Source organism: Sceloporus occidentalis, unplaced genomic scaffold (assembly GCF_023333645.1).
Source record: "Sceloporus occidentalis isolate IW3139 unplaced genomic scaffold, rSceOcc1.0.p SCAF_14, whole genome shotgun sequence".
In the NCBI taxonomy this organism is placed as follows: Eukaryota; Metazoa; Chordata; class Lepidosauria; order Squamata; family Phrynosomatidae; genus Sceloporus; species Sceloporus occidentalis.
This window is the reverse complement of record NW_028316994.1, coordinates 6,619,206-6,643,651: the sequence shown is the minus strand read 5'-3', so window position 1 is coordinate 6,643,651 and position 24,446 is coordinate 6,619,206. Positions and strand designations below refer to the sequence as shown.

The following is a 24,446-nucleotide window of genomic DNA, read 5'->3' as shown; positions in this document are numbered from 1 at the left end:
AATAAAAGTGTAGAGATATAAATAAATATTACCATCACCCCAAGAAGTTCAGATTCTTCCTTTGCCTTGCTACTCAGTAACCTTTCAGCTAGAAACAGAGAGAGGGATCAAATCCAAATCCTTATGGAAGCAAAGCCTGGGTTCTACCATTGAGCAAAGCCCTTTTCCATAAGGGTTTACATTTGTGTTGAACCAGGCCCATCAATCCATGAAATGTTCCATGAACAGATTGGATTTCTAGCACCAGCTTCCCAAGACTTTGAGTTGGGGTGCTTTCCAGCATAGGTATGTGAAACCTTTTTATGCCTGGGATTGATCTTAGGGCCTTCTTTGTGTGAAGTATACACTTGGAAAAGTTACTTTTTGAACCATAGCCATTTGGAGTTGTAATCTTAAAAGTGTAACTTTTCCAGAACATTATGTATCTTGTATGATGTGCCCCCTAAAATGCTGGGATGAAATTTGAACCAGGGCTTTGAGACCATGATTGCCCTGATTACTAAGAATAAATGGGAATAGCATGAGTTACAGGATGGAGGCAAGGAAAACTCAAATTCTCATTTATGTTCTCTTCCTCTCCCTCCTCTCCCTCTATTTCTGAATCCCTACCCCTCTTTGTCTGCTGGGGTAAATAATAGAGATGAGGCACAGGCTCGCTTGATCCAGCTGCAGGACAAGGCAGAGAAGGATCGAAGACAGCATGAAACTGAGATGAAAGAGCTGGACCGCCTTCTAGAGAATGACCGCCGCATATCTGAATTCATTGCCATTAAGCTTCAAGAGAGGGCTATGACTGAAGAGGCATTACTAGCCAAGAAGAAGAAAGGTCTGTGTGCACTATTGTGTTTGTGTGTGTGTGTGGGGGGGTGGAGGCGCAATTTGAAACCACTATTACTCTGCCTTTGAGAACAAGTGTGGCTTATCTTGTGGGTCAGATTTGAGCCAGGATATCTGGCTCCTCTGAGAGGAGTATAATAATTTAAAAACAAGTATCATGAGAGTTGATAAACCTAAATCTTTTGCAACTTGTCCCTACCAAACATACCCTGCCAAAGTATGTTAAGCAAACATATTAATTGATTATTCCCTGGTATATTAATCAGTATTTTTGCACTCTAGATGATGTATCAGGAGCAGGACTGCAGCCCAGTTGATTAATTTCTAGTCAATTGATCTGTTGTGTTAAATTTGCATATGGGTAAAAATTGTTCCTGAAAGAAGAGGCATACTTGACGTTTTAAGTGATGATGTACACATATCTTAGCAGGCATCATTTCAGAACAAGATGGAATACCTCTGGCCTGACATGTTATGCACACCCATTTCTATAATCACTTAACTTTTGGCCATGCTGTCTGAGACTTCTGGGATCTGTAGTCCAAAAAATTAGGAGGGTCAAAGGTTCCCCATGTTTTAGAAGAAGCTTTGTGATAAAAATGAAAATCGCTCTTTGAAGATAGTGCTCATCCTTTGTTTGTTTTTTAAAATAAACTCTTGCATTTAATTAGCTAACTGCATCTATATCTATATTGCTAACTGCAGCTGTATCTGGGTGCTGATATTTGTCTACTGTAATCCAAAGCCTGATACTATCTCACTTGAAATTACTTTTATATGTGGATTTGTCCTTGAAGGTGACCTGGAAGCTTCAATTAGTTCAAAATCCATCTGCTAGAAGTCTGGTTTACTTAGCTAAGTGGAGCCGTATTGCAGCAATTCTTAAACATTAAATTGGATGCTGATTCATTTCCAAGCTCAGATCAAGTTGTTTACCTTTAGAACCACAAAAATCTTCGGAGCCAGGCATTTGTTGGTGTACTTCTTCCATACATTCTAGTTGTGTCTTACCAGCTAATGATGCGACATGTGAAAAGATTAATACACAGAGAAAGATATACTGTTTTTGTACATAAGAGAGGGCCTTTTCTGTGGTGGTTCCCCATCTTTCCTGAGGCTTCTAAATGTTTTTCTCCCTGTCCTATCAGATGAAGAGCGCAAACGAAAAGACCCAGAGGAGGAGGAGCTCGAATCTTACAATGATGTCTTCAATAAAGTTTTGGAACTAACTGGAGCAACAGACCTGGATACTGCATTGGATAGATATATTAAAGGTGATGTGCGTCATGGCAGAGTACCAAATGTGTGGGAGCGAGTGGAATACTTTCCTTGTCAAAGTCTACACAGGCACCTTTAAAATTACTTTTAAAAGTTATTCGTTTCTATTCTAGTGCCACTCCACCTTGGAAGTGCTTGGTTACCATTATATTTAGGATTTTTTAAAGTAATTCTTTCTCTTTCTCATTTCACAAATATAATTAGAATTGTTCTTTTTTGTTTCTTTTGAAAAACAATCTGATACCACAAGTTAAGCACTTAAGACGGATCTCTTAAGGTGGGCTTACCCACTTGATCTCTTATAAAGAACTTAAGGGAAAAAATCCCACTACTGATCGCAATTGTGCATTTTAAATGATGTTTTTATTGTCTTGAATTGAGTTTTTAGGTGACTTGTTGTTTTATTGTGTGTAAATTGGATGTTATTGTTGTTTTGTGGCTATTTTACGGTTGTAATCCCGCCTCGATCCATTGGGAGAGGCGGGAAAATATAAATAAAAATTATTATTATTATTATTATTATTATTATTATTATTATTATTATTAATGTGGTAATACCCCGCCTCAAGCCTTGAGGGAGAAGTGGGAAAGAAATAAAATTTATTATTGTTGATGTTGTTAGCATGCATTTTAAAACATACTTGCTTCCTGCACACCTCATCATCACCTCAACAACCCCATAAAGCACAGCACAACCCATCATGTGAGCCATGTTGCATTCTTCTTCCATCATTTAGGCCACATCGGGGTACCCAAAGGAATGATTTTATCCTTTGTTAAGTAACAGTATAACTTTATATAACTGCACCTTCTTTATTGCAAAAAGGAGCTAGTTACAAGTTATTTGTAACAAGTTACTCTTAGGTTCTAGGTCTTCATTACCTCAGTTCAGACTTTTTGAGGCCCACATTCCCAGAATTGGCTGAACTGGAAGCAAAAGTGGGCAGGGCCAGAACCAAGGGAGTTGGGTTTTGCAGAGTAGGCCAAAGTCCTCGCAAAGCTAGGGGCTCTCAAGCTGCAGGTTCCTCATTGCTGCTCTAGAAGATGATTGACCATCAGGGTCTATATCTTTCAGAGAAAGCTTCACTGAATGGGAGTAAGCCTTGGGGTCTTCCCCTTCAGGGAGGTGATGACCTTCTCAATTAGGATTACCAGATCTCAGGACCTGTCCTTGAGTCTCCAGTTCTCATGAGCCATCTACAGAGTAGACAAGAGTGCAAATTCTTCAGTTTTGCTGGGCTAAGCTCCAGGCGAGAGGATGGCGCTGTGTAACAATCTCCAGCTCACCTAGAACATAAGCTTGCTACAGGTGGCAATAATAATAATAATAATAGGATTTATTTATATACCGCCCAATCACTGGGAATCCGAGCGGTTTACAACAGAGGGGATAATAGACGGTTAATTTATTTGTTGCTGCAATTTCCAAAGACTCTCTACGAGGCCTATGTATTTCCTTAGTCAGCCATTTCCTTTCCTCTTAGTCATTGTGGTGCTAGGACTCATCCTCTTCATTGTTCTGCATCCACCTTCTGGCTAGAAGCAAATAAACTAGATTCAATGTTCTTTCCTTGACATCACAGGGACCATCCCTAGATCTCATGTTTTGCCCTGGAAAACTCAAGATCTGGGACAATCCTGAACAGATAACCATATCTCAACTAATATGACTACCAGCAGGTTGAAGCAGGGTAATATGAGCCAAAATCTGCTACTAATACTCTTTCTTCCTGACATGCTTCTTTTTTTCTTTTTACTATAGTGGAGGAGCGGAACTTTGCCCAGTTCAACTATGTCAATGAGCAAAACAATCAGAAAGAGCAGTTACTGGAAGAAATCAAAGAGGTGAATAAAGAAGATCTGAGACCTATTTTTTCCTCTTTTTTTCCTTTTCTTAAAAAAACAGAGAAGGGAATTTTTTTAAAAATGCAACTGTTGCCTGTGACTTTTGCACAATTAATCCTAGTGTCCAAATTTTTTAAACAAGGAGAATAAGTCTCAGTGATAAGGAATCAGCAGGGAGGAGCAGATTTATCAATCAGAATGTATGCAAATTAGCTTGACTGTCCCTGTGAATCCATGTCAGTCGGGTGGCAGAATCTGACTCCTAGGCTGCATCCATACTACAGAAATAATCCAGTTTGACACTGCTTTAACTGCTATGGCTCAGTGCTATGGCATTTTGAGATTTGTAGTTTGTTGTGGCACCAGAGCTCTGATGTAAACAGTGCCTAGGCGGGGGCTGGGGAAGAAACCTTTGTCTCTTCTGAATTCCAGGTAGTTATTTCACAATGCCTTACATTTGTCCTGGTGGGTGGGACTTCCGGGATGAGAAGGGCTCCCCCAAAGATCGTGAGGTGGGGGCTTCATTTGCCTTTCAATTCCTCCTAATCACCACTCAGATGTTCACTTTCATTCCTTGGGTGTATTCTAAGAATTTGCAGTTATTGTAAAAATATATTGCTGCGGCATCACCCAGAAGTAGGGTGAAGTTTATTTCCTGGCTTCTAGTTCCTTATTCAGTGCAAGAAGTAAAGCATCGAACCAAGGAGTGTTGTTTTCACACTTCCTGCCCAGGCCAATAGTGGACAAGCACTACCACGGGCCACACTAGCTTCCCTCACAGAAAATGAGAAGTGGCCAAAAGGTTTTTTGGGTTTTTTTTAATGTGGTGGGTATGTAAATTATTATTTTTAATCAATTTGAGGTGGAGGCGGACTGCCTCTTACATTTGTCTGCCCAAAGATCTTTGGGAGAGTGTTTTCTCTTGGTTTCACCACCATCGCAGGTTTGGTTGGTGAGGACACAGAAGAGAGCTTTCTTGATGACTGCTCCCACACTGTGGAACAACTTGCCATGGGAGGCTAGATTGGATCCTTATATGCTTTTTTTTCACTAGCAGGCAAATACTTTTTAAAATTTAAACTGACTTTTGATCTTTAACTGTGTGTGGCAGAAGGACCTTTTAACATGCATTTTGAACTTTTAAAAAATTAGAATACAGTTGTCTGTTTAGTGGTTTTTAAACTTTTGTGCAATATATTCTTCTGATTTCATTGTAATGTTTCACTGTAAGTCATTTTGTGTCCCATACCAAGAGAAAAGTGAGATATAAATAAGGGCTTATCCAGAAAGGAAAAAAGTCTCTGGAAGTATAACGGCTTTCCAGCCCCCCCCCCCCCCCATTTTATCTGCTATTCATGGTTTTGCATCCAAACTCTTTCTTGAAATATACCCTCCCACTGTTTTTCCCCTTCCCACTGATCATCTGTCACAGCTAGACTCAGACAATATTTCAGAAATCAACGTTTCAATTTCCATTCAGTCTTTTAAAATTATTATTCAGAAGTTACAGTCAGAGTATTACAGTATTACAGTTCTTTATTATAGTTAAGCACTCAGATAATTTTCTTTTATTGCTGGCATTCCTCTTGCCTATGCTCGATCTCTGCTGAATCTAGATTCTGAAAAAATGACTGCTCTGTTTCTTGGCAGCAGCCATCTTAGTTCATTCCAAACACAAACAGGCATCCATAGAGAGGTACATTTCATTACAGAAAACAGTGGGTTAATTTAAACTGAATGAAAAGTCCTTGATAATGGTGGAAATCTCAGAGAATACTTTGAGATAGGAAAACATCATGTATCTGTCCAAAATAAAACTGATGTGTATAAGAGGAAAACCTGGGAGTTTCAGAGACGTTTCTCTTATCTAGAGAGGTTCTAAACTAAATAACATGCCTCCATTTCTAGGAGCAGATATCTATCTATCTGTCTAAAGATATATACAGTATAGGTGAGAGCCAGTGTAGTGTAGTGGTTTGAGCATAGGACTTGGCCTCTAGGGATGGGGGTTCAGTGGCCTGCTCAGCCAAGGAAACCTACTGGGTCACATTGGACAAGTCACACACCTCAACCCTAGAAAATCCTGATAAAATTGCTTAGGGTCACCATAAGCTGGAAATAACTTGAAGGCACACAGCAACATAGACAGATAGATAGATAGATAGATAGATAGATAGATAGATAGATAGAGAGAGAGAGAGATGTGAAGTTGAAGGCTTTCATGGCCGGCATCCATAGTTTTTTGTGGGTATTTCGGGCTATGTGGCCATGTTCTAGAAGAGTTTCTTCCTGATATTTCACCAGCATCTGTGGCTGGCATCTTCTCTGAAGATGCCAGCCACAGATGCTGGTGAAACATCAGGAAGAAACTCTTCTAGAACATGGCCACATAGCCCAAAAAACCCACAAAAAACTATAGATAGATAGATATTTGCCAAAACACTTTTTCACGAAGAGAGGCTCTTTGGGAGGGATCCAGTAAGGTCTCAAGGGCTGCAAAAAAGCCCTGGTGGCATGACATACACACCACTCTATACCTTCTAGATACCTTGATATCATGTCTATCCTAAAATGTATTTTTTTTTTCACAAGATGGTTTTACACTTCTTCAGCCAGTTGCATGCAAGTCCACTGCACTCTTGCTGGCCTCCCTAGAATAACAAAAGGACTATTTCCCACCCTTTCTCATCTTTGCCCTTTGCTCTTCTAGCTCCGCCGTGAAATAGCAGAGGTCCAAAAGCAAGATAGTGAGAAGGAGGCAGAACAGCTGTCAAGGCTAAAGGATGCTGAAGCCCAACAGGAAGAAGTTGTGCAAGAGGCAAACCGAATGGAGATCAAGCTTAAAGGTGTCAACAAGATTTGGGAGCAGCTCAAAAATGGTAAACAAGCATTACTTCCTCCTCTAAGCAGAGGAGGTGACATCACAGAAATTGAGAGAGCAGGGATGAGAGAGCAACAAACATGCAGGGAAACTTTTCTCTGCACTCTTCAGGTCTAGGGATTTGCTCGTCTTTAAACAAATGCTGAGGGCCCAAACAGACGGGCCAAATGAAGCAGCTTCAGGCCACTTTGGAGGTGTCCTCCAAATAATGCACACCTCCTAAGAAGCCAGAAGCCACGCTGAAGCTATGTTCTGGTCCTTATGAACGGATCACAGCTTCAGCACAGCTTCCGACCTCTTAGGACACGTATGCCGTTTAAACAGCACACCTCTAAAGTGACTTGGAGCTGCTTCATTTGGCCTGTCTGTTCAGGCTCAAAGTTTTTAAAAAGTGCCACATTCCATTTTGGATGCTGCATTCTGGTCAGGACACCTGAATGATAGATCAGCATCACCCAAATACTAGAAACTCTACTCTTATCATGCCATCTTGTGATGGGACACCACCTGTCCTATGCTCTCCCTGCTCAGCCTGAAGGCTGTGCCCCAACTCTACCTATGCCACTCCATGTCATGGATGAGGAACATGTTGCCCTCAATATGGTACTGGACAGCATCTCCCATCATCCTGGGTATGAGAGCAGCTAGGGTAGACAAGGAAGTGAGAAAAAGAGAGTACAAGATCTGGATTGGAAATGCTTTGTGAGTTTGATACAGGTGGGAATAGTGTAACCCTCCAGAGGTTTTTGGATAGCAACTCTCAGCATTCCTTACCCTTCTCTGTGCTGGCTAAGGCTACTGAAAATTACAATGAAATAATAGCTGGAGGGCTATACGATTCTTCTCACTGATATAACAAGTGAATTTTTTCCTGAAAAGTGGTCATGTAACTGGCAAATCTGGTTGAAGAGACCATTATGAATTTTGGATGTATGGACAGATTGTAGAGGGAGTTTTGTATTGTTTGAACAGAATACGTTGACTCCTAACAGTATCATCCCCTGACAGTAAAGCCTGTCTGGTGGTCAAGATGACGGGAGTTGTGATCCAACAAGATCTTGAGGGTCAGAGATTTGCCCACCCTTGCTCTGAAGGGCAAAGGACAAAGTGGGAAAGAGAGAGAAAACATTATTATTTTTTCAAAATGGAAGAACTCATACTAATTCAGTGGAATTGATTGGTAGCAGCTTCAGACCAAAGAAAATAAGTCTGTATAGCTTGTAATTAAGGCTGGAGACATATGGTAGCATTTAAAAGGGATCAGTGGTTTCAGAGGTTTTGTGACCCTTCTTTCAAACTGTTGTCGGTTCTCTGGGAAAACAAACCCACCAAATGTCAGCCAAGTCTTGCAGAATTCCTAGTCACAAGATGGGCTGTGTGTTGCTGTGGCCAGCTGAAAATGGTCTTCAAAGGAGATTTGCCAAGAGCTCTTATCCATTGGAATGGCTGGAGATGGGTCCCATCTTTTTTTAGGAAGGGAATGAAAATCAGTGGCTAGATCCCTGAGCTTGTTTGGCCATGATTAATTCATTTTGCTTTTTTCCTTCCTCTCAAAGCAATCGAGTCTCTCTTTTGGAAGCTGCAGTGTGACCACTCAGTGCTGGAAAATATTTTAGGGGGAACAACAACTGCCCGTAATGAAAACGTTGCAATCTACCTGGGCTTGATTGAACAGAAGACTAATGAGCTGTTGGCTATGTATTCATTTTTGCTTGCTGAGGTATGCAGTGTGGATGGGCAGGAGAAAATTTTGATAATGGAAACAAGGGGTTAGATGTTCATATTTCCAGTTTGTTTGTTATGGAGAAATTTGGAGTGCAGTATATCTCCCCCCCCCCCCCAAAGCCCTCTAGGACAGGAAGAAGCAGCCTTCAGCCAGGTTTTCCCTACACAACCAAGTCAAACGTTTGTATTTATCATGTGGAAATGTTTTATTGGGTACTGTATGTCAAGTTGCAGGAAAAGTGTAGAGCTATGATTGCTGTACTAAGACTCATTGCAGTCTGTCCTACAAAACATCTACATAGATTTTTCCATTCCACTGTATTCTGTATTCATTTGTATTCTGATTTTCCTGGTGTAGGAAAAACACTGTCTAGAACTATATATTGGAATCTACTGCAGCTTCAAAGCATTCTGTAATTTTTGCTTACCTTGCCTCATTCATGATTCCACAGCACTTCAGTTTTTAATTTTGTACATATGCATTCCTGCAATTATGAGAATTAGAAACTTTTTTTAAAAAAAAACGGAAAGCCAGCAATTGTAGTTGGCCCTCCGTTTTTGAGGGGGATCCGTTTCAGACCCCCCCCCATGAAAATGGAGACTTGCTGATATTCAAGCCCCATATGTCTGAATGGGGCACGTGCCTGTGAGCGCATGCGGAGTGTGTGCCATGGGGGCATGCCTCATTGAATTTAACGGAGGTCGGCCCTCTGTGAATATTGAAGACCATGGATCTCAAGACCGCAAGAATGGAAGGGCAACTGTACACAACTGCATCAGTACTTGTTAGTTAGTTTGGACCTACTAGGTTGGATTGATCTGACTTAATAGTTGGGTGAGACTGTCTGTTCTCCATATCGTAAAGCTCTTATTTCAGATCCCAGGCAAAGGTGAAAATCAGTCTGTCTCCCCTAACTCCCTATTCTGTCCCTTCTCAGGAACAAGACCGGCCCTTTGTGGAGATAGCACAATTGCTCCTGGGGCAGACCTTTGAGTATCGGCCACAGTTGGTCCACCTGCGACCACCTACTACTGGGTAAGAAGAGCCACTTGTTCTCTCAGGAGCCTGCTTGCATATATTTTTTTTGTTCTTTGTTTTTCTATGTGTTCCCTAACTTTAACAATAAAGCAGGAGTGAGGCATGAAGCGCAGGGCCTTTTCTATAGTGGCACACATATCTTTGGTGATCTCATGAATTATAGAAAGAGCAGTTCAACAGTGGAATCAGATATTTGGGGTGAGTTGTCTCTCCCTGGCCAGTGATTTTCAGGCAGGGGTTGGGCAGCGATCTATTGGGGAAGCTTTTGCATTGGATTTCCCACATCAAGCACAGATATGGATTAGATGGCTTTTGAGGTTCTCTCGAGTTCTGTCATTCTGCAAGCAAGCAAACAAATGAAACAGCCTGCACATTTGCAGCAACCCATTTGTCAGTGTGTACATAATTAATGTCAGAGCTTTGAAGAACTGAATGGATTGAAAAGTTAGATTGTTCTGTATAAATGAACCAATGGAAAGCTGCCTTGGTGTCAGCTTCTGAAATTTCTTTAGACCTAAAAAAACTACATTTGGGTCAGGAAAAAATGATATTACAGGTATATCAGACACCAGTATGCCTTTTTAGAAAGAAATCGTCTCCTAGTTGGATGGATAAAAATATGTTAATTTTGTATTAGTAACATCATTGACAATTGCAGATGCACATACTCTGGAACAGGAGAATTAACTGTTGACAATGCAGTTGGTTTTTGCATGCTTTCACTGTTGCTAAAACCTGTTGTTGGTTTGAGTGTTGGACTACAACTCTGGAGACCAGGGTTTGATTCCCCACTTGGCCATGAAGCTCACTGGGTGACCTTTGGTGAGTCACATGCTCTCAGCCTAAGGCGAAGGCAATGATAAACCCCTTCTAAACAAATCTTGCCAAGAAAACCCCATGATAGGGTCGCCATAAGTCAGAAACAACTTGAAGGCACACAAGAGTAACAAAACCTATCCAATTCGAAAGACAATTGTTCAATATGTATCTTTCAGTTGTCAGAAGGTGTACTGCTTCAGTTATGACTGAATGTGCAATGTATTGATGTCATCTTTGAGAAAATGTGTTTTTGGAAATATGGTCCGCTTATACTAATGAGTATGCCATGTCCATATGTACTCTCTTCTTTTTTTCCCTCTCCCCTTTTTCCTTTTCTTCATTTGTTTTTTAAAAGAAATTTGATCTTAGAAACATTACTTTTGGGGCTCCATTTTCCAGAACCCCACAGCCTCTGCTCATATTGAGTGGAGGATTCTGGGAATTATAGTTCAAAAAGTAATTTTCCTAGCCCTGATTTAGTTTTGGGTGCCAATTACAAATATTTACTCAGGCTTTGGGGTGGGATTTTACCAGTTTCCTGCTTCCTGTTGTTTATTGTAGACTGCCTAATGACTTTTATATGTCCTGTGTATTTTAAAACTGTTTTATTGGGATGGGTTGTTTTCAATCATCTTGTGATAATAAGAGGCCTGTTTCCAATCAGAAAGGCAGGATACAATTATTTTAAATAAATAAGGGGTGAGGCAAGGCTAAAAGCTGTAAGAGACCTTGATTTTCCCACACAAACTTCTCAAGAAAAGCAGCCATGGGAGGGAGTTTGTAGTAAGGTCTGGGAGTCAAAGATATAGGGATCTTTATCAAAACAGGCATTAATGGCTTAGAGTGATGCTGGGGTCATTGTCACAACCACCACTGCCACCCCACCCCAGGTGACACTAGTGATGCCACTGTGTCTCAAATTGCCATTTTCTTTCTATACCTCTCATGGTGCTAAGTGGTGCATTGAGTGCTCAGATACAGAAGGAGAGAATTTCTGAGAGATCTAGATCTCAGTTTGCTTAAATCAAGCATAGGAATTTTGCTTATAGGCCTCATGTAGCCCCAAAGGCATTTTTGAAGTCACAGGGCAGGGAAAATAGCTGACGGAGGTTTCCCACTCCTAGCTTAGTGTCTTTAAAAATAGCAAGAGCAGGAATGGATTGTAGTGAGAGCCAGTGGAATTGCTTCTTGATTAGAACATGTAGTTTGCCCCTCTTAATCACTCTGGCAGCCTTATACTGGACTAGCTGCTGTTTTCTGGCCATTATTCAGGAGAAGGAGAAAACAGGATCTATTTCAGTGGTAGGTAAAGAGTGATCCTGGGGACAGGGACGTAGCCAAGGGGGGGGGGGTTCTTGGAGTCCGGACCCCCTCTTCCATTAGAAAAATGAATGGTGTGTGCTGCTGCGCCACCACACCCAAGCCCCATTATAATGGTGGCACTTAGTCTGGACCCCCCCCCCCCCCTTTCCTAAAATCCTAGCTACGTCCCTGCTGGGGATCCAAAGATTTTTTCCCCCAGCCTGCAACCACTGTAGACATCATTTTTCTGCCACCCACCCCAGGTGAGCTGTCTCTCCTGAACACCTCCAGGAATGGCAGTGTACCTATTAAGTAGGCTGCATCTGTTCCATTGTAATTGTTATTTCAAGTCAGCTTTGATTTTTTAAGAAACTGTTTCTCAAAACCCGAGAGACACCTCTCTATATTTGACATTTTTCGTAATTTGTGTGTCTTCCAAAGGGTCCCAGGGCAGAAAATTAGCCTGCAGACCCACTACTTTTGCCCACCCCTCATTTATAGGATTAATTAAAGACGGGAGAGGCCTAGAGTCCAGATGTCTTGGGAGGATGGGACAGCATTCCTCGGTCCTTTGGAATTTCATAGGACTTCTGGGCCTTTTAAACAACATAAAACAGGGACAGTCTGTTTTGGAAAGGGATTCCTTGGAAAGAATCATTGCAAGGGACTCTTTTCTTTTAAATCACTATTTTCTTTGCTCTTCACAGGCCTGGCCATGACCCTATAGCAGAAGAAGACCAGAGACCTTTAACACATGAAGAGCTCAAAGACAAAGTTATGAATGATGTGAGTTAAAGGGATTGAGGAGGCTGCTGGGCTCTTTTGTGAGGGTTAAAGAAATTATAGGATAGTTTGAGTGGAGAGGAAGCCTTCAGGCATTCTTAGAAGAGGATGGTTCAGTGGTTATGTCTTACAAAGCAAGTGTCTTACTTTCTTATACTAGTTACACATGGTTTGTGTAAACCATGATGTGTGTGAAGAGCTTGACTATTATTTTTAAAAAGTAGCTTGTTACACACACTCATTAATGTAGCATGGGGTTGGGAAATGGAACTGTTTTAAATTGTTAATTTTACTCTTATGATATTTTATTGTTATATTGTGTTGTAATCCGCCTTGATTCTCTCAGGAAAAGGCAAAATATAAATTATCATCATCATCATCATCATCATCATCATCATCATCATCATCATCATCTAACAGTGTTTTTGTTATTGTTACCTTACTGTCAAGGTGATGTTGACTTATGACAATCCTGTGATAAGAAACCTCTGAGTGACCTGTTTAAAAATCCTGGTCAGGTCTTGCAAACTCATGGCCATGTCTTCCTTGATTGAATCAATCCGTGGATACTGCAGTGTTTCTCATTCCTTGCTATCTATTTACTGTAGCAGTATATCACTATCATGTTACTTTTTTGCTATACATGCAGGCACACACCCTCCTCAGAAACCTTTTATGAGTGATATGTAATTGTTATTTATTATGCTAAAAATAATATATCAGTCATGATCTTTTTTTTAATTTAATGATTTCATTATGCCCTCATTAGGGGGAACATTATTGGTTGTACTGTAATTAATAACTTCCAAACTTTGAGTATGTCCCTACTCATGTGCATGTATACAAGAAATAAAGTCATGATACAATTTCCCAGATTTATCTTCTTTGCCTTCTAGTTAGGAAGCAGCTCTGCATGTCCAGTGGGTGGATCTGACCCCACTACTGAAATATTTTAATGCAGAAGCAGCTGCGTGGGTAAACAGTATTTAGTCTTCAAAGATGAGCACCCACTCTCTCTAACTCTCTATTTTACTTACTTTTTTTGGAACATATATGTGCCAGTTTATTGAAACTATGGCCCATAGTTCCAAAGAGGAAGATTGCATTCCAGATGGATAGACTCAATCAAGGAAGCCACGGCCTTGAGTTTGCAAGACCTGAGTGGGACTGTTGATAAAACAGTCTCCCATCAGAGGTCTCCCATTCATAGGGTTGCCATAAGTCACAGTCAACTTGATAGCAGTTAATAACAGCAGTGGCTCATGGTTAAATACAACAGTTGAGCTATAAAATAAAGCCTTAGACAAGGAATCTGTCCCTCCTGTGGGCCCACCCTGCACAGCTATCAAGAGAATAAAGTGAATGGATGTAGCTACTGCTTCATGCATCATTATTTCTGTGCCTGAAGAGGGCGGGTGACCAAGCAATGAAAAGAGGCAGAGTAACTGATAGTGCCATAAATCTTCTATTGAGTCTTTGCAGATAACTAAAGAGCACTTGCAGTAACTGATTTATTGCATGAATGTAATACAGTGCATTTCTCTTCTGCCACCCCCAGGTTCTGAGGAAAGCAGCAACACTTTCTCTAAAGAAAAACACACAACCTGATGCAAGAACTGCACGTTCTGGATCAATTGGGACAAAGAAACAGCTGCCATATTCTTGACTTGAATAGGAATGTATTCACAGGGGCCATTCACATTACAATATACCCCAGTTCTGAAACTGATTCTTGCACGTGAAGTTCATATTGGATCCAAATCCTTCACAATCCATGTCAGGGCTTGCACAAGGAAATGCCCCTTACCCCGGGGTATCCAGATTCGGGCTAAAATCCATCTTTTCCCCAAAAGATTCGGGTTGCCCGAAATTTGAACTTGCCCTCGATCATGATCGGAGCAAATTAGGGAGGGATTAGGGGCGGGGCGGGCAGAGGTCAGAGCATTCCCTCCCATCATCAGAAGGGAGGGGGAGGAGGAGGAGGAGGAGGAGGAGGAGGAGGAGGAGGAGGAAAGAGCCGAAAAAAGGGGAATTGCTGGATGGAAAGGGTGACAGGAGAAAGGAGGAAATCAGGGGTGACTTTTGGGCTGCAGAAGGCTGTCAAAGAGAGGTGGGGTGTGGAGAAAGTGATGAAGGAGGAGGAGGAAGAGGAGGAGGAGGAGAAAGGGGCTGTGGGAGGAAAGGAGACATGGAGGGGATCCTAAAACGGAGCAGGAGGAGAGGAGGATGAAGGAGCTGGGTGAAAGGGTCAGTGGGCATCCCCGAGGGTCTGAAGGAAGGAGGAGGAGGAGGAGGAGGAGGATTTCCAGGGGGAAATGGGTTGCGGGGCTACGCTGGGGCTCTAAAAGTAGTTTTGATTGAACATTCAAAGGAATTTCTTGACAGTATAAGTAGTTTGGCAATGGAACTAATTGCCTAGAGATGTAGAAGTGTCTCCTTCTCTGGACATCTTCAAAAAGAGGCTGATGGGGATGCTTTAGCTGGAGAGCTTGCACTGAAGAAGGGCTGGATGTGATGGCCTGTAAGAGTCCCTCCAACTCCATAATTCTAATATAGAGGAAAGTCCCCCCACCCTGTAAATACAGTACATATACACACACACCTTTCTACATACCATATATACTCAACTATAAGTTGACCTCATGTATAAGTCACAGGCCAGTTTTAGGGTCAAAATTATGTATTTTGATATGACCCATGGATAAATTGAGGGTAAAACCTAGGGGCGTGTAACAAAACGATGAAGCAAAGGAAAACAATGCCAAATAAGTTACAAAATTCCAGCAGGCATATCTGTGCTTACACTAAAGGCTGGATGAGAGTAAAGGACGGTCAGTGCTTTCAGGACAGATTATGCTCTTGCCTTACACCAAGGGATAGTTCTTTTTAAAATAAGAGTTAAGTACAGAACTTACATTAACTCCTGGATAAATGGATTCAGTTTTTTTGGCTCAATTTTTTGACTAAATTTTCTAGACTTATACATGAGTATATACACTAGTTGACAGGACTCTGTGAAATTACCAATCTCTTGGGACCCATCCTGCTTTCCACAGAAAAATGATCAGAAGCCAATGATGGTTTTTGTCAATTAAATGTTTTAATCATGCAGTTTTCACTTTACACTGATAATTTTAAAAAGCAAGACAGTCTTTTTCACCTTTTTCACAATGCCTGCGTGTGCATCTGGCCTCATGCCCCACTCCCACTTCCCACCACATACCACCCCCACATTCTGCATCCACAGGAAAGGCAAGACTGAAAGAATACAACAATTTTCATTCAGTGAAACTATCAAGACTATCTTCATGATGATCATGAATGTATTCCCCAAGATTCCACTCTGGGACACTGTAGGAAAAGTGAAATAGGAACACGACAGAGAAGGGCTGAGGAGTGAGGAAGAGCGTATCAGGCTCTTATCCCAATTGGGGTGAAATGAAGAATAAAAATGACATCCATATGCTAAAATCAGGGCTGAAAGAAAACTAAACTGAGGACAATGAAGAATCTGCCGTTCTCAGAGCTTGAAGGTGCTGTTTTCATGTACATTTTCACATGTTAAGACTTTCATATATGCCACTCCTGAGGCTACAGCTAGCAGTGGTAAACAGGAGCTGTGGGTGGGACAGACACAGCCTCATATTAGATGCCCACGTGGTAAAAACCACAGACTTTCCGAGGAGCAAGCTAACAGTTCTGTTTAAAAAAGAAACAAAAATGTCAGTTAAATGTGCAGCCAAATGTTTTAAACACACCCAGCACACCCCTCTGGGGCCTCAACCGTTCTGTTTAAGAGCTATTTCCTATTTTGGAGGCTTCAGCTAAGCATAGGAGCAAGCAAATATGCTGGTTTTCTGGCCCAAGTGGCTGCTAGAGGACAAAGCAAGTTTCAGTGAACTGCTTCTTCTCCAATAGTGGCCTGTTTTAGTGTTAGGGAGCTCAGCAATCTTAATAAAATAATAATAATAATAATAATAATAATAATAATAATATGTTTTATTTATAGACCGCTATTCCGCAGTGATCATAGCGGTGTACAATAAAAATTGCAGTACAAAATTAGCCCCTACCCACCCTCTCACTTCCTCCAGGCTGGACGATGACAGTTGGCCGTGGAGGGAGGGCTCTGTCCCTTCAGGGCAGTCCCGATGGTGTTGGACCCAGAAGGCTACCAAAAGTGTGTATTCACTAGACCATGGGCCAGCTTGCTTTATAGGACAGGTTGCAGGAGAAATACCAGTACTAAAGGCAATTTTTTAAAAAACACACTTTCTTTGCAAGAAGAAGTGGAGTTAAGTCAAGGAACTTAAAGGCCTTGTGGTATTAGACTGAAGAGTCTTGTTAAGATACAGGCTGCACATGTTCCACAACATTCATACAATACAGTACATTTGTCCTAATCGGCCAAGAAGGCATGTCTCCAAAGGAAAGAAGACCTTCCAAGATCAGAGCAAGATTTCTGCAGGGTGAAGGTTACAACAAGGCACACTAGCCATCCCAAGTGTGAGCAAGGCTCTGCTGAAGTCACTGGTGTTTAAGGACAGTGAAGCCAGGATGAAAACGTACTGTAACACAAACCTGCCTGTGATAACACAGCTTTTGTCTTTTGCACATCATGACCCAGACTGTGCCCCCATTCAGACTGGCATCAAAGAGCTGGAAGGAACTGGGCTGATTCGGATGCCCCTCCTCCGAATCTCTCCATTAGCAAGTGCCCACTACAAAAGAGGAGCATTTTAAATCGAATGCATTCTGTGCCTGCTGCCAAAGGTGCCTGCTGTCAATCAAGTGATCATCATGGTGACGTTTTTGCAGGGGCATCGGAGTGTCCTCCCCCTCCTTTTTTTTAAAGAGCCATGCACAAAATGCCCCAAGTGTCAATTTTTTAAAAACCTATTTTTTGTGTTTGTTGTGTGTATGTGTGGGCATTTGGGTCAGATCTGCCCCTGTCCCCATTTTCAATCCCATGCAAGCTAATGCATCCCCCACTCCTTGCCCTCCAGAAAGCCTCTTACATATGAAATAATAATAATGATAATAATAATAATAATAAATTCCTCACCTTGGAAATGCCAGAAAAGGATGCAATTGCCATGCAATTCAGGGCTGCCTCTGAATTCAGTAGCAAAAGCATGTATCATTGACAAGAGCAAAAAATGTAACATTGATTGTAAGTCTAGCCTTTTGCAACATTTGTAACATTCTCCTGTGCTGGAAGCAGCAGATGAAAGGGAAAGTCCACAAGCCCTGCTCTATCTGCCTCAAGAAAACAAATCATGCGCATATTTGGTCAAAAATCATTTTTAAAAAATATAAAAAGGGGGAGGGGCTGATGTGAGCTCCGTTCGTGCCCTGCCTTTGACCTGACCTGACCAGACCCTTTTCCTCCTGCAAGAGGAGCTTTGCCATTGCCTTCCACTGAGGCTGAGAGAGTGTGACCTGTCAGTTCCAACTAAAGTAGACCTATGGAATGAATTGGGAATAAAATGGAAATGCAGCACAGGCATTCCTGTAGCATCCTCTAATAATAATAATAATAATAATAATAATAATAATAATAATAATAATCCAGGAGCAAGAGGAAAGTAGAGCAAGCAAGCACCCAAAAAATAATGCGCATAAATCGTCAAAAGAGGCTGATGTCCCTACATCCCCCAGCTTGGACCCACAGCCCTACTTCCTTGGGCAATCCTCCTTCCTTCCGACCCTCATCTCCCTTTGAGCTTTCTCCAACCCCCCCCCCCACCTCCCTCTGACAATAATCCAGGAGCAAGATGAAAGTAGAACAATTAGAGGTTTTACCCTCTGGGACAGCAGAGAAAAGGTCTGTCCCCTCCCCTGTGACAGATCTTGGAGTATTTAAAGAGTACAATCATGTCATTTCTTAGTCTTTTCTTTACTAAGCTGAACAAGTCCAGGTTCTTCAACCTTTCATCATAGGTTTGGTTCTCCATATTGCTTATCACCCTTGCTTCCCTTCTCTGAACATGCTCCAATTTGTCTGTATCCTTCAAATGAGGTGCCCAGAAATGAACACAGTTCTCCAGATGAGGCCTGACCAATGCAGAATATATTGGGATTATTGCTTCGCTTCACTTGGAAACTATGCTTCTGTTAATGCAGGCTAACATAGCATTTGCTTTCTTTGCTGCAGCATTACACTGTTGGCTCATGTTCAATTTATGATCTAAAATATCTCAAGGTTATTTTCGTGTGTAGTACTACTGAGCCATATATCCCCAATCCTATACCTGTGCATTTGGATTTTGTCACCTAAATGTAGAATTTTGGCATTAATCACTATTGAATTTCATTTTATTATTTATTGCCAAAAACTGTGATGGTGGGAAGGGAACAGTAGTAAATTTTGATCCTCATACTTCTATAACGGCCTATCAGTTACTTAGATTGGTTCTACTGGTGTTTATGGGAGTATTGCACAGGTAAGACAAGTTTCTTCCACATTAGTCCTTCTGTCTGGAGTTGCCATGCTATATTCACTCATCTGAAGAAGGGCAACTGTAATGCCTAATCTAATATTGTTTTATTTATTTATTTGGAATATTTATACCCTGCTCTTCAGGCAAAAAGACTCTGAGTGGCTTATATTATATTATATTATTATTATATTATAAAAGACTGAGTGGCTTACAAATTATATTATACATGAATATGGATCTATAGCTATACAAAAGATAATGCAACATACTTTACTATATGCATATAGCAAGCAAGCATTCTGAATTAGACAGAAAAATGCAAATACTATATATATATATATATATTGCTTGCTATAAAGCAGGGGTAGGGAAAGTGTGGGCCATATGCTGTTTGTTTGTTTTTCACCCTGGGTCCCCAAATGTTAAAATGCCTCCCAAGACACCTAGAGAGTAGGGGTGAACTTTGCCAGATATGGGTGAATATTGGGTCATTTTAGGCCCAGAAATGGCCTTTTCTCCACCATAAGAATTGACCCAGAAGTCAACTTTACAGTCACTTCTTCTTGGACCAAAGACCACTCTGCCAAAAATGGTTTGGAGAGACCCAGATATGTGATAAAATTGTTTTCCATTCCTGCTTGGGGCATTTGGAGGAATTATTTTTAAAAATGTGTGGAGTATAGACTTCTGCAGTCTCCTTCCCAAAATGTTGCCCATCTCTGCTTTAAAGTATGGAAAAATTGCACATGTCTAACTTCTTATAGCGTTTAAAAAGGTTCTTTGATTTACTCGTTTCCTTTATACATCTAGTCATGTATTTGACATTTATTTTTGCTTGAAGACTTCTCTGTCTTTCAGTATTTCTCTCTTTAATTCCACTGTATGAGGTCAACCTGGGAATGCTGCATTTGCGAGTTTGCTAGAAGCCTGTGTCTCGCTTACATATGGATTGCATTTTGCAATTCTGTACAAACAGTTATTGCAATTAGCATTTAGAGCCACAAGCTCTTATATTTATGCTTCTACAAAAGCAATTTTTTAAAAAGGCAAATAAAACATTTAAACACCCCTTTCCCAACCCCCAACCAGGAAGCAGGCGCTGACTAACAAAGGGCAATTCATCACTAACCCACCCTCATAGTGAACAGGAGCAATAAAATGGCAGCACTTGCAATGACAAATGTTGAATTAATGCTGCGTGGCACCATCGCTAATCAGGTCGCTTGTGAATAAAAATCTCTGCAATGAGGGGAAGGGTTTTGTTGGATAATAAACCAAGTACTGTGCAAAACCTCCACTTTAATTCCACAGCTAACCTGATTATAGTAAAGCTCTAATCAGTGGTACTAAAAGGCTTTATTTGGTTGGAAGACTTGGGGGGTTGTTCAGATGTTTTTTAGGTTGATGATGCAGATCACCTTGCTCACGCATTTGGGGTTTGTTATTCACATTATGGAACTGCATCGATGCACATCTCTGTAAGTTTGGTTGTTCACCCGTGCAAGCATTCAAATAATGGTAGAGCCAACAATGTGGATGCATTTGGAAACTCTTTTTTTGGTATGCAGCATTTTATCCTGGGTCTATTGGCACTGGTTATTCATACTACCGACAATGCAGATCTTTTTTAAAAACTTGGTTGGGGAAACCCGATATCGATTATTCCAGATTCAGTGGGGGTTTTTTGCAGCCCCAAAACACACTTGGAATGTGTGTGAACAACAGAGATTTAAACCAGAGTCATCCTAGATTATTTTCACAGTGTGAATAACCCCCGTGAGAGAAAACCCTAACCAAGTCCTCCTTTTCAACCTTTTGGCAGGACCATTTGTCAGCCATTAGGTGTCACCAGTGTCCTTTTAGACAGGACCATGATGAAAGACAATTAAAAGAGAGCAAACACAGGATTGGGAGGAGTCCTGCAAATTGGAAATAATAATAATAATTGCAAACTGGAAAAAAAAGTGAGAGGCATGGAGAACTAGTGGGTCCACTGGGAAAGTTGTAGGGTAGCATCTCTTAGGGTGCATCTGCATTGTAGAAATAATGCTGTTTGACAGCACTTTAAGGGCTCCATCCTATTGAATCTGCAGATTTGTAGTTTTAGCCTTCTCTGCCAGAACAGGGCAACCAGATGTGCTAACCGCAAAGGATATCTGATTGCTAATTGCAAACAAACTATACTCCAACCTGCTTTCAACAATCTAGAAATAAATGAATAGAAATACCTTTAGCAATATCATGGTGGTTTTCAGAAATGTATAATTGTTATTTACATAACCCAATATGATACTTTAACAAAATATTTTGCTATCCCCTTTTTTATCAAGCTGTTTGCCCTGATGTGGGTTCTGGGGTTTTGTTGTTGTTGCTGTTGTTGTATGCTTTCAAGTCATTTCCGACTTAAACAAATCTAAGTCGAACCTGTCATTACATTTTCCTGAATTTTATCTGGCCATACTTGCTTTGCTCTAGCCTGTCATTATACCTGTAGCACATCCGCTTATGGAGCGCAGCCTCTAAGATCTGTTCCAAAATAAAATGTGCTCCTCATTTCTCCAGCCCTGCCATACTATAACATTTTAAAAGAGATGGCAATTGTGTGGCCCTCCAAATGTTGTTGGACTGAAGCTCCCAGCATCCCAGCCACCATAACCAGCTCAAGAATGGGTAGTTTTAGGTATCCTGCTTTCAAGTATTCATTGGCAGAGAAGTACAGCCATACCCTAAAGGCACCGGATCCCTGTCTGATATTGGAAGCTAAGCAGAGTCAGCTGTGGTTAATACTTGGATGGGACACTTACAACAAACTATGAAGTTCATGGGGTTGCTACAAAGATCTCATATTGAAGGCACACAAGCCATACCTGATTTATCAAAGCCTGTCTGACAAAGAAGCTCCTTCTTACAAAGTCTGTTAATGCCTGTCCAGCTCCTCTTTCCTTTATGCAGTTGGAAGTTTTTTTTAGCAGCATCAGCACTGGAAGGATGGTGAAGCAGGGCTGAAGAAACACAGACTTTTGGTGTCAGGTTGCAGCAGTGTGTTTGCAGTAAACAGTGGCCTCATTCCCACTACATAATAAACCGGGTTTCAAACTGATCTGAACTGGTTTAAATGGCCCTTGTTTGCACTTGCGCCAATCGATTCAGCGCAAGGGGGGGCGCAGTGCTAAACCCATTTAAACCAGTTCTTCTGGATCCGCAGCATTCCCTGCTTCTTTTGAAATGAATCAATTCAGTGCAAGTATGAACGCGCTATTTGATTCAGTTCCTGTGGCGCAGTCATCCCTGTGAGGCGACTCCATCATTGAATCAATTCATTGCTGAATGGGAACGTGAAGTAGATTAAAATGAAATGGGTAGGTTCAATCATGGCTTGAATAGTGTGAATGTCTATTTGGTGCTAAATTGAGTAGTTGATTCACCTCAAAAATATTTATTTTGTAGTGGGAATGAGGCCAATAAAATTTGTGCTGAGAACAAATGGGATTCTACTCTTACTGATCCTACTGTAGCTGCATGTGTCCACCTACAAGAGATAACCTGGGGAGAGGCCGGTAAGAGATGATGATGATGATGATGATGATGATGATGATGATGATGATGATGGGCATGTGTGGAAAAAAAAACATAATGAAAACATTTAAGCCTTTCTCACCAGCTACCTCCCAGCATGTTAAAAAAAGCATAGATAGCCACCAAAATGGAAACTGTAACAGTTTGTGGTTCCAAAATTAGAAATTGTGCTGTTACTTTTGGAGGGGGCGCGAACATGAATCAAACATTTCCTAGGGGTGCAGGGTATAGAAAAGGTTGGGAACCACTGTTCTAGGGGATGAAGCAGAAATCAAGCAGTTTTGAGCCGCTCTGAAGGTGTGGTGTTTAGATGACGCATGACTCCAAAGTGGGCGGAAAGCAAAGCGAAGTTGCGTTCCGGGGCTAAAAAATGGATCAAAAAGAAGCTGGGATACTCTGGCTTAGCTCAGAAAATGTACATCTTCATGCCTGCATATAAACAACCCAACACAAGGTTGTGGCAAAGCAAAAAAATGAAAGTGTGACAACTCCAATGGATGTAATTACAACAGCCCAACATGGGGTGAAGGGGGTATGTATGGGGGCCCTCTATGATTGTGCTTTGCCAGTGTTATCACTCACACATCGATGCCCTGTACTGGCGGAGCATCGCACAAGTGACTTTGTGGCTGATCAAAGGGGCAGCCATGCAATGGGATGGCATTTGGGCAGGAAGTGGGAGGTAACTGGAGGTCGCAAGTGGTGTGTTTGTGCATCATGCATAGGGAGAAGGCAAAAACAAAAAAATTACCCAGCAGTCAGGCCTTGCATATACGGTCCACTTTAGGAGCAGGCCATGCAGACCTGCTATTGGAAAAATCAGGATGGAGGTGCCTTTTCCTGTTTGTCTGCTCCAGCCCTAGGACTTTTTCTTGACTAGAGTTGAAGCTGATGAGGTGGACTCTACAGCCAAATAAACTTATGACATAATAAAATTGTAGTCTTTTAAGATGTCACAACGAATATATTATCCCCACTTCCTGCAGCTGGAGGGGAGCCATGCTGAAACTGAAGGGAAGTCATTTGCAAAAGGCCATCGAGTGATTTCATGACAGGCGTGACAGTAAAAGCCAGAAACACCTTGATTTATAGCTGTTTCCTAAAGTGCTAGGTGGATACTTATCCTTTTATTTTATGTTTAAAAAGGACTTTCTGTTCAGTTCTTTGTGCATTTGAGTTTCGTTTTCCCTGCCTAAAAATAAAAATGAAGGGAGCCGTTTTGCATACAAGGAACCCTCTGTTCTTCCAAAAGGGACAATGGAAATAAAGCAGGAAAAGGGGGAGATGGGCCTGTTGTAATGGAATCGGCCTGGAAATGGTGTTGGGAACATGAGACAAGCCAGAGTTTTATTTTGTCCATTGACATCTGTGTTCTTGGGGAGCAAAGAGCTCACAGACACAAAGGGCACACATTTTAAAATTTAATTTAATTTTAAAAAAATAGGTCACTGTTGGAAAAGATGCAAAAAATGTTGGATGAAACGACACTGGAGGTCAGAACATGTCCACCCAGAGGGAAGCATAAAGGGTTTCTGGCTTTTTAAGGAAGAATGAAAAGGATTTGAAAGGGGAAAATAGGGTTGGCCCTTTGTATCCATGGAGTCTGCATCCATTGATTCAACCATCCACAGCTTAAGCAAGGCTTGGTTTTTCCCATGACCTTGGGCATGTCACATGCTCTCAGCCTCAGGGGAAGGCAATGGCAAACCTTCTCTGAACAAATCTTGCCAAGAAAACCACATGATAGGGTTATGGCCTTAGGGTCGCCATAAACTGGACACTACTTGAAGGCACACACTGCCACCAACAAATATAAGGGACATCATTTTAATACACCATTGTATATAATGGGACTTCAACATCCATGGATTTTGGTATCCACAGGAGATCCTGGAATCAAACCAGCATAACGTAGTGG

The 24,446-nt window shown here is 41.4% G+C and overlaps 1 protein-coding gene across 5 annotated transcripts in view; it reads left to right on the top strand.

Moving 5' to 3' along the window:
* The window catches only part of LOC149303690 (outer dynein arm-docking complex subunit 1-like), a 35,028-nt gene extending 20,776 nt beyond the window's left edge, over positions 1-14,252 (top strand). For all 5 annotated transcript variants that reach the window (XM_089480283.1, XM_089480279.1, XM_089480280.1 and 2 more), the window contains 8 exons: positions 639-826; positions 1,986-2,111; positions 3,878-3,960; positions 6,671-6,839; positions 8,398-8,561; positions 9,505-9,602; positions 12,434-12,512; positions 14,068-14,252. In XM_089480283.1, the coding sequence (XP_089336409.1) occupies positions 639-826; positions 1,986-2,111; positions 3,878-3,960; positions 6,671-6,839; positions 8,398-8,561; positions 9,505-9,602; positions 12,434-12,512; positions 14,068-14,175 (1,015 nt within the window). In that variant the 3' untranslated portion in view covers positions 14,176-14,252. The remainder of the gene's footprint in view (positions 1-638; positions 827-1,985; positions 2,112-3,877; positions 3,961-6,670; positions 6,840-8,397; positions 8,562-9,504; positions 9,603-12,433; positions 12,513-14,067) is intronic.
* Positions 14,253-24,446: the final 10,194 nt, after the last annotated feature.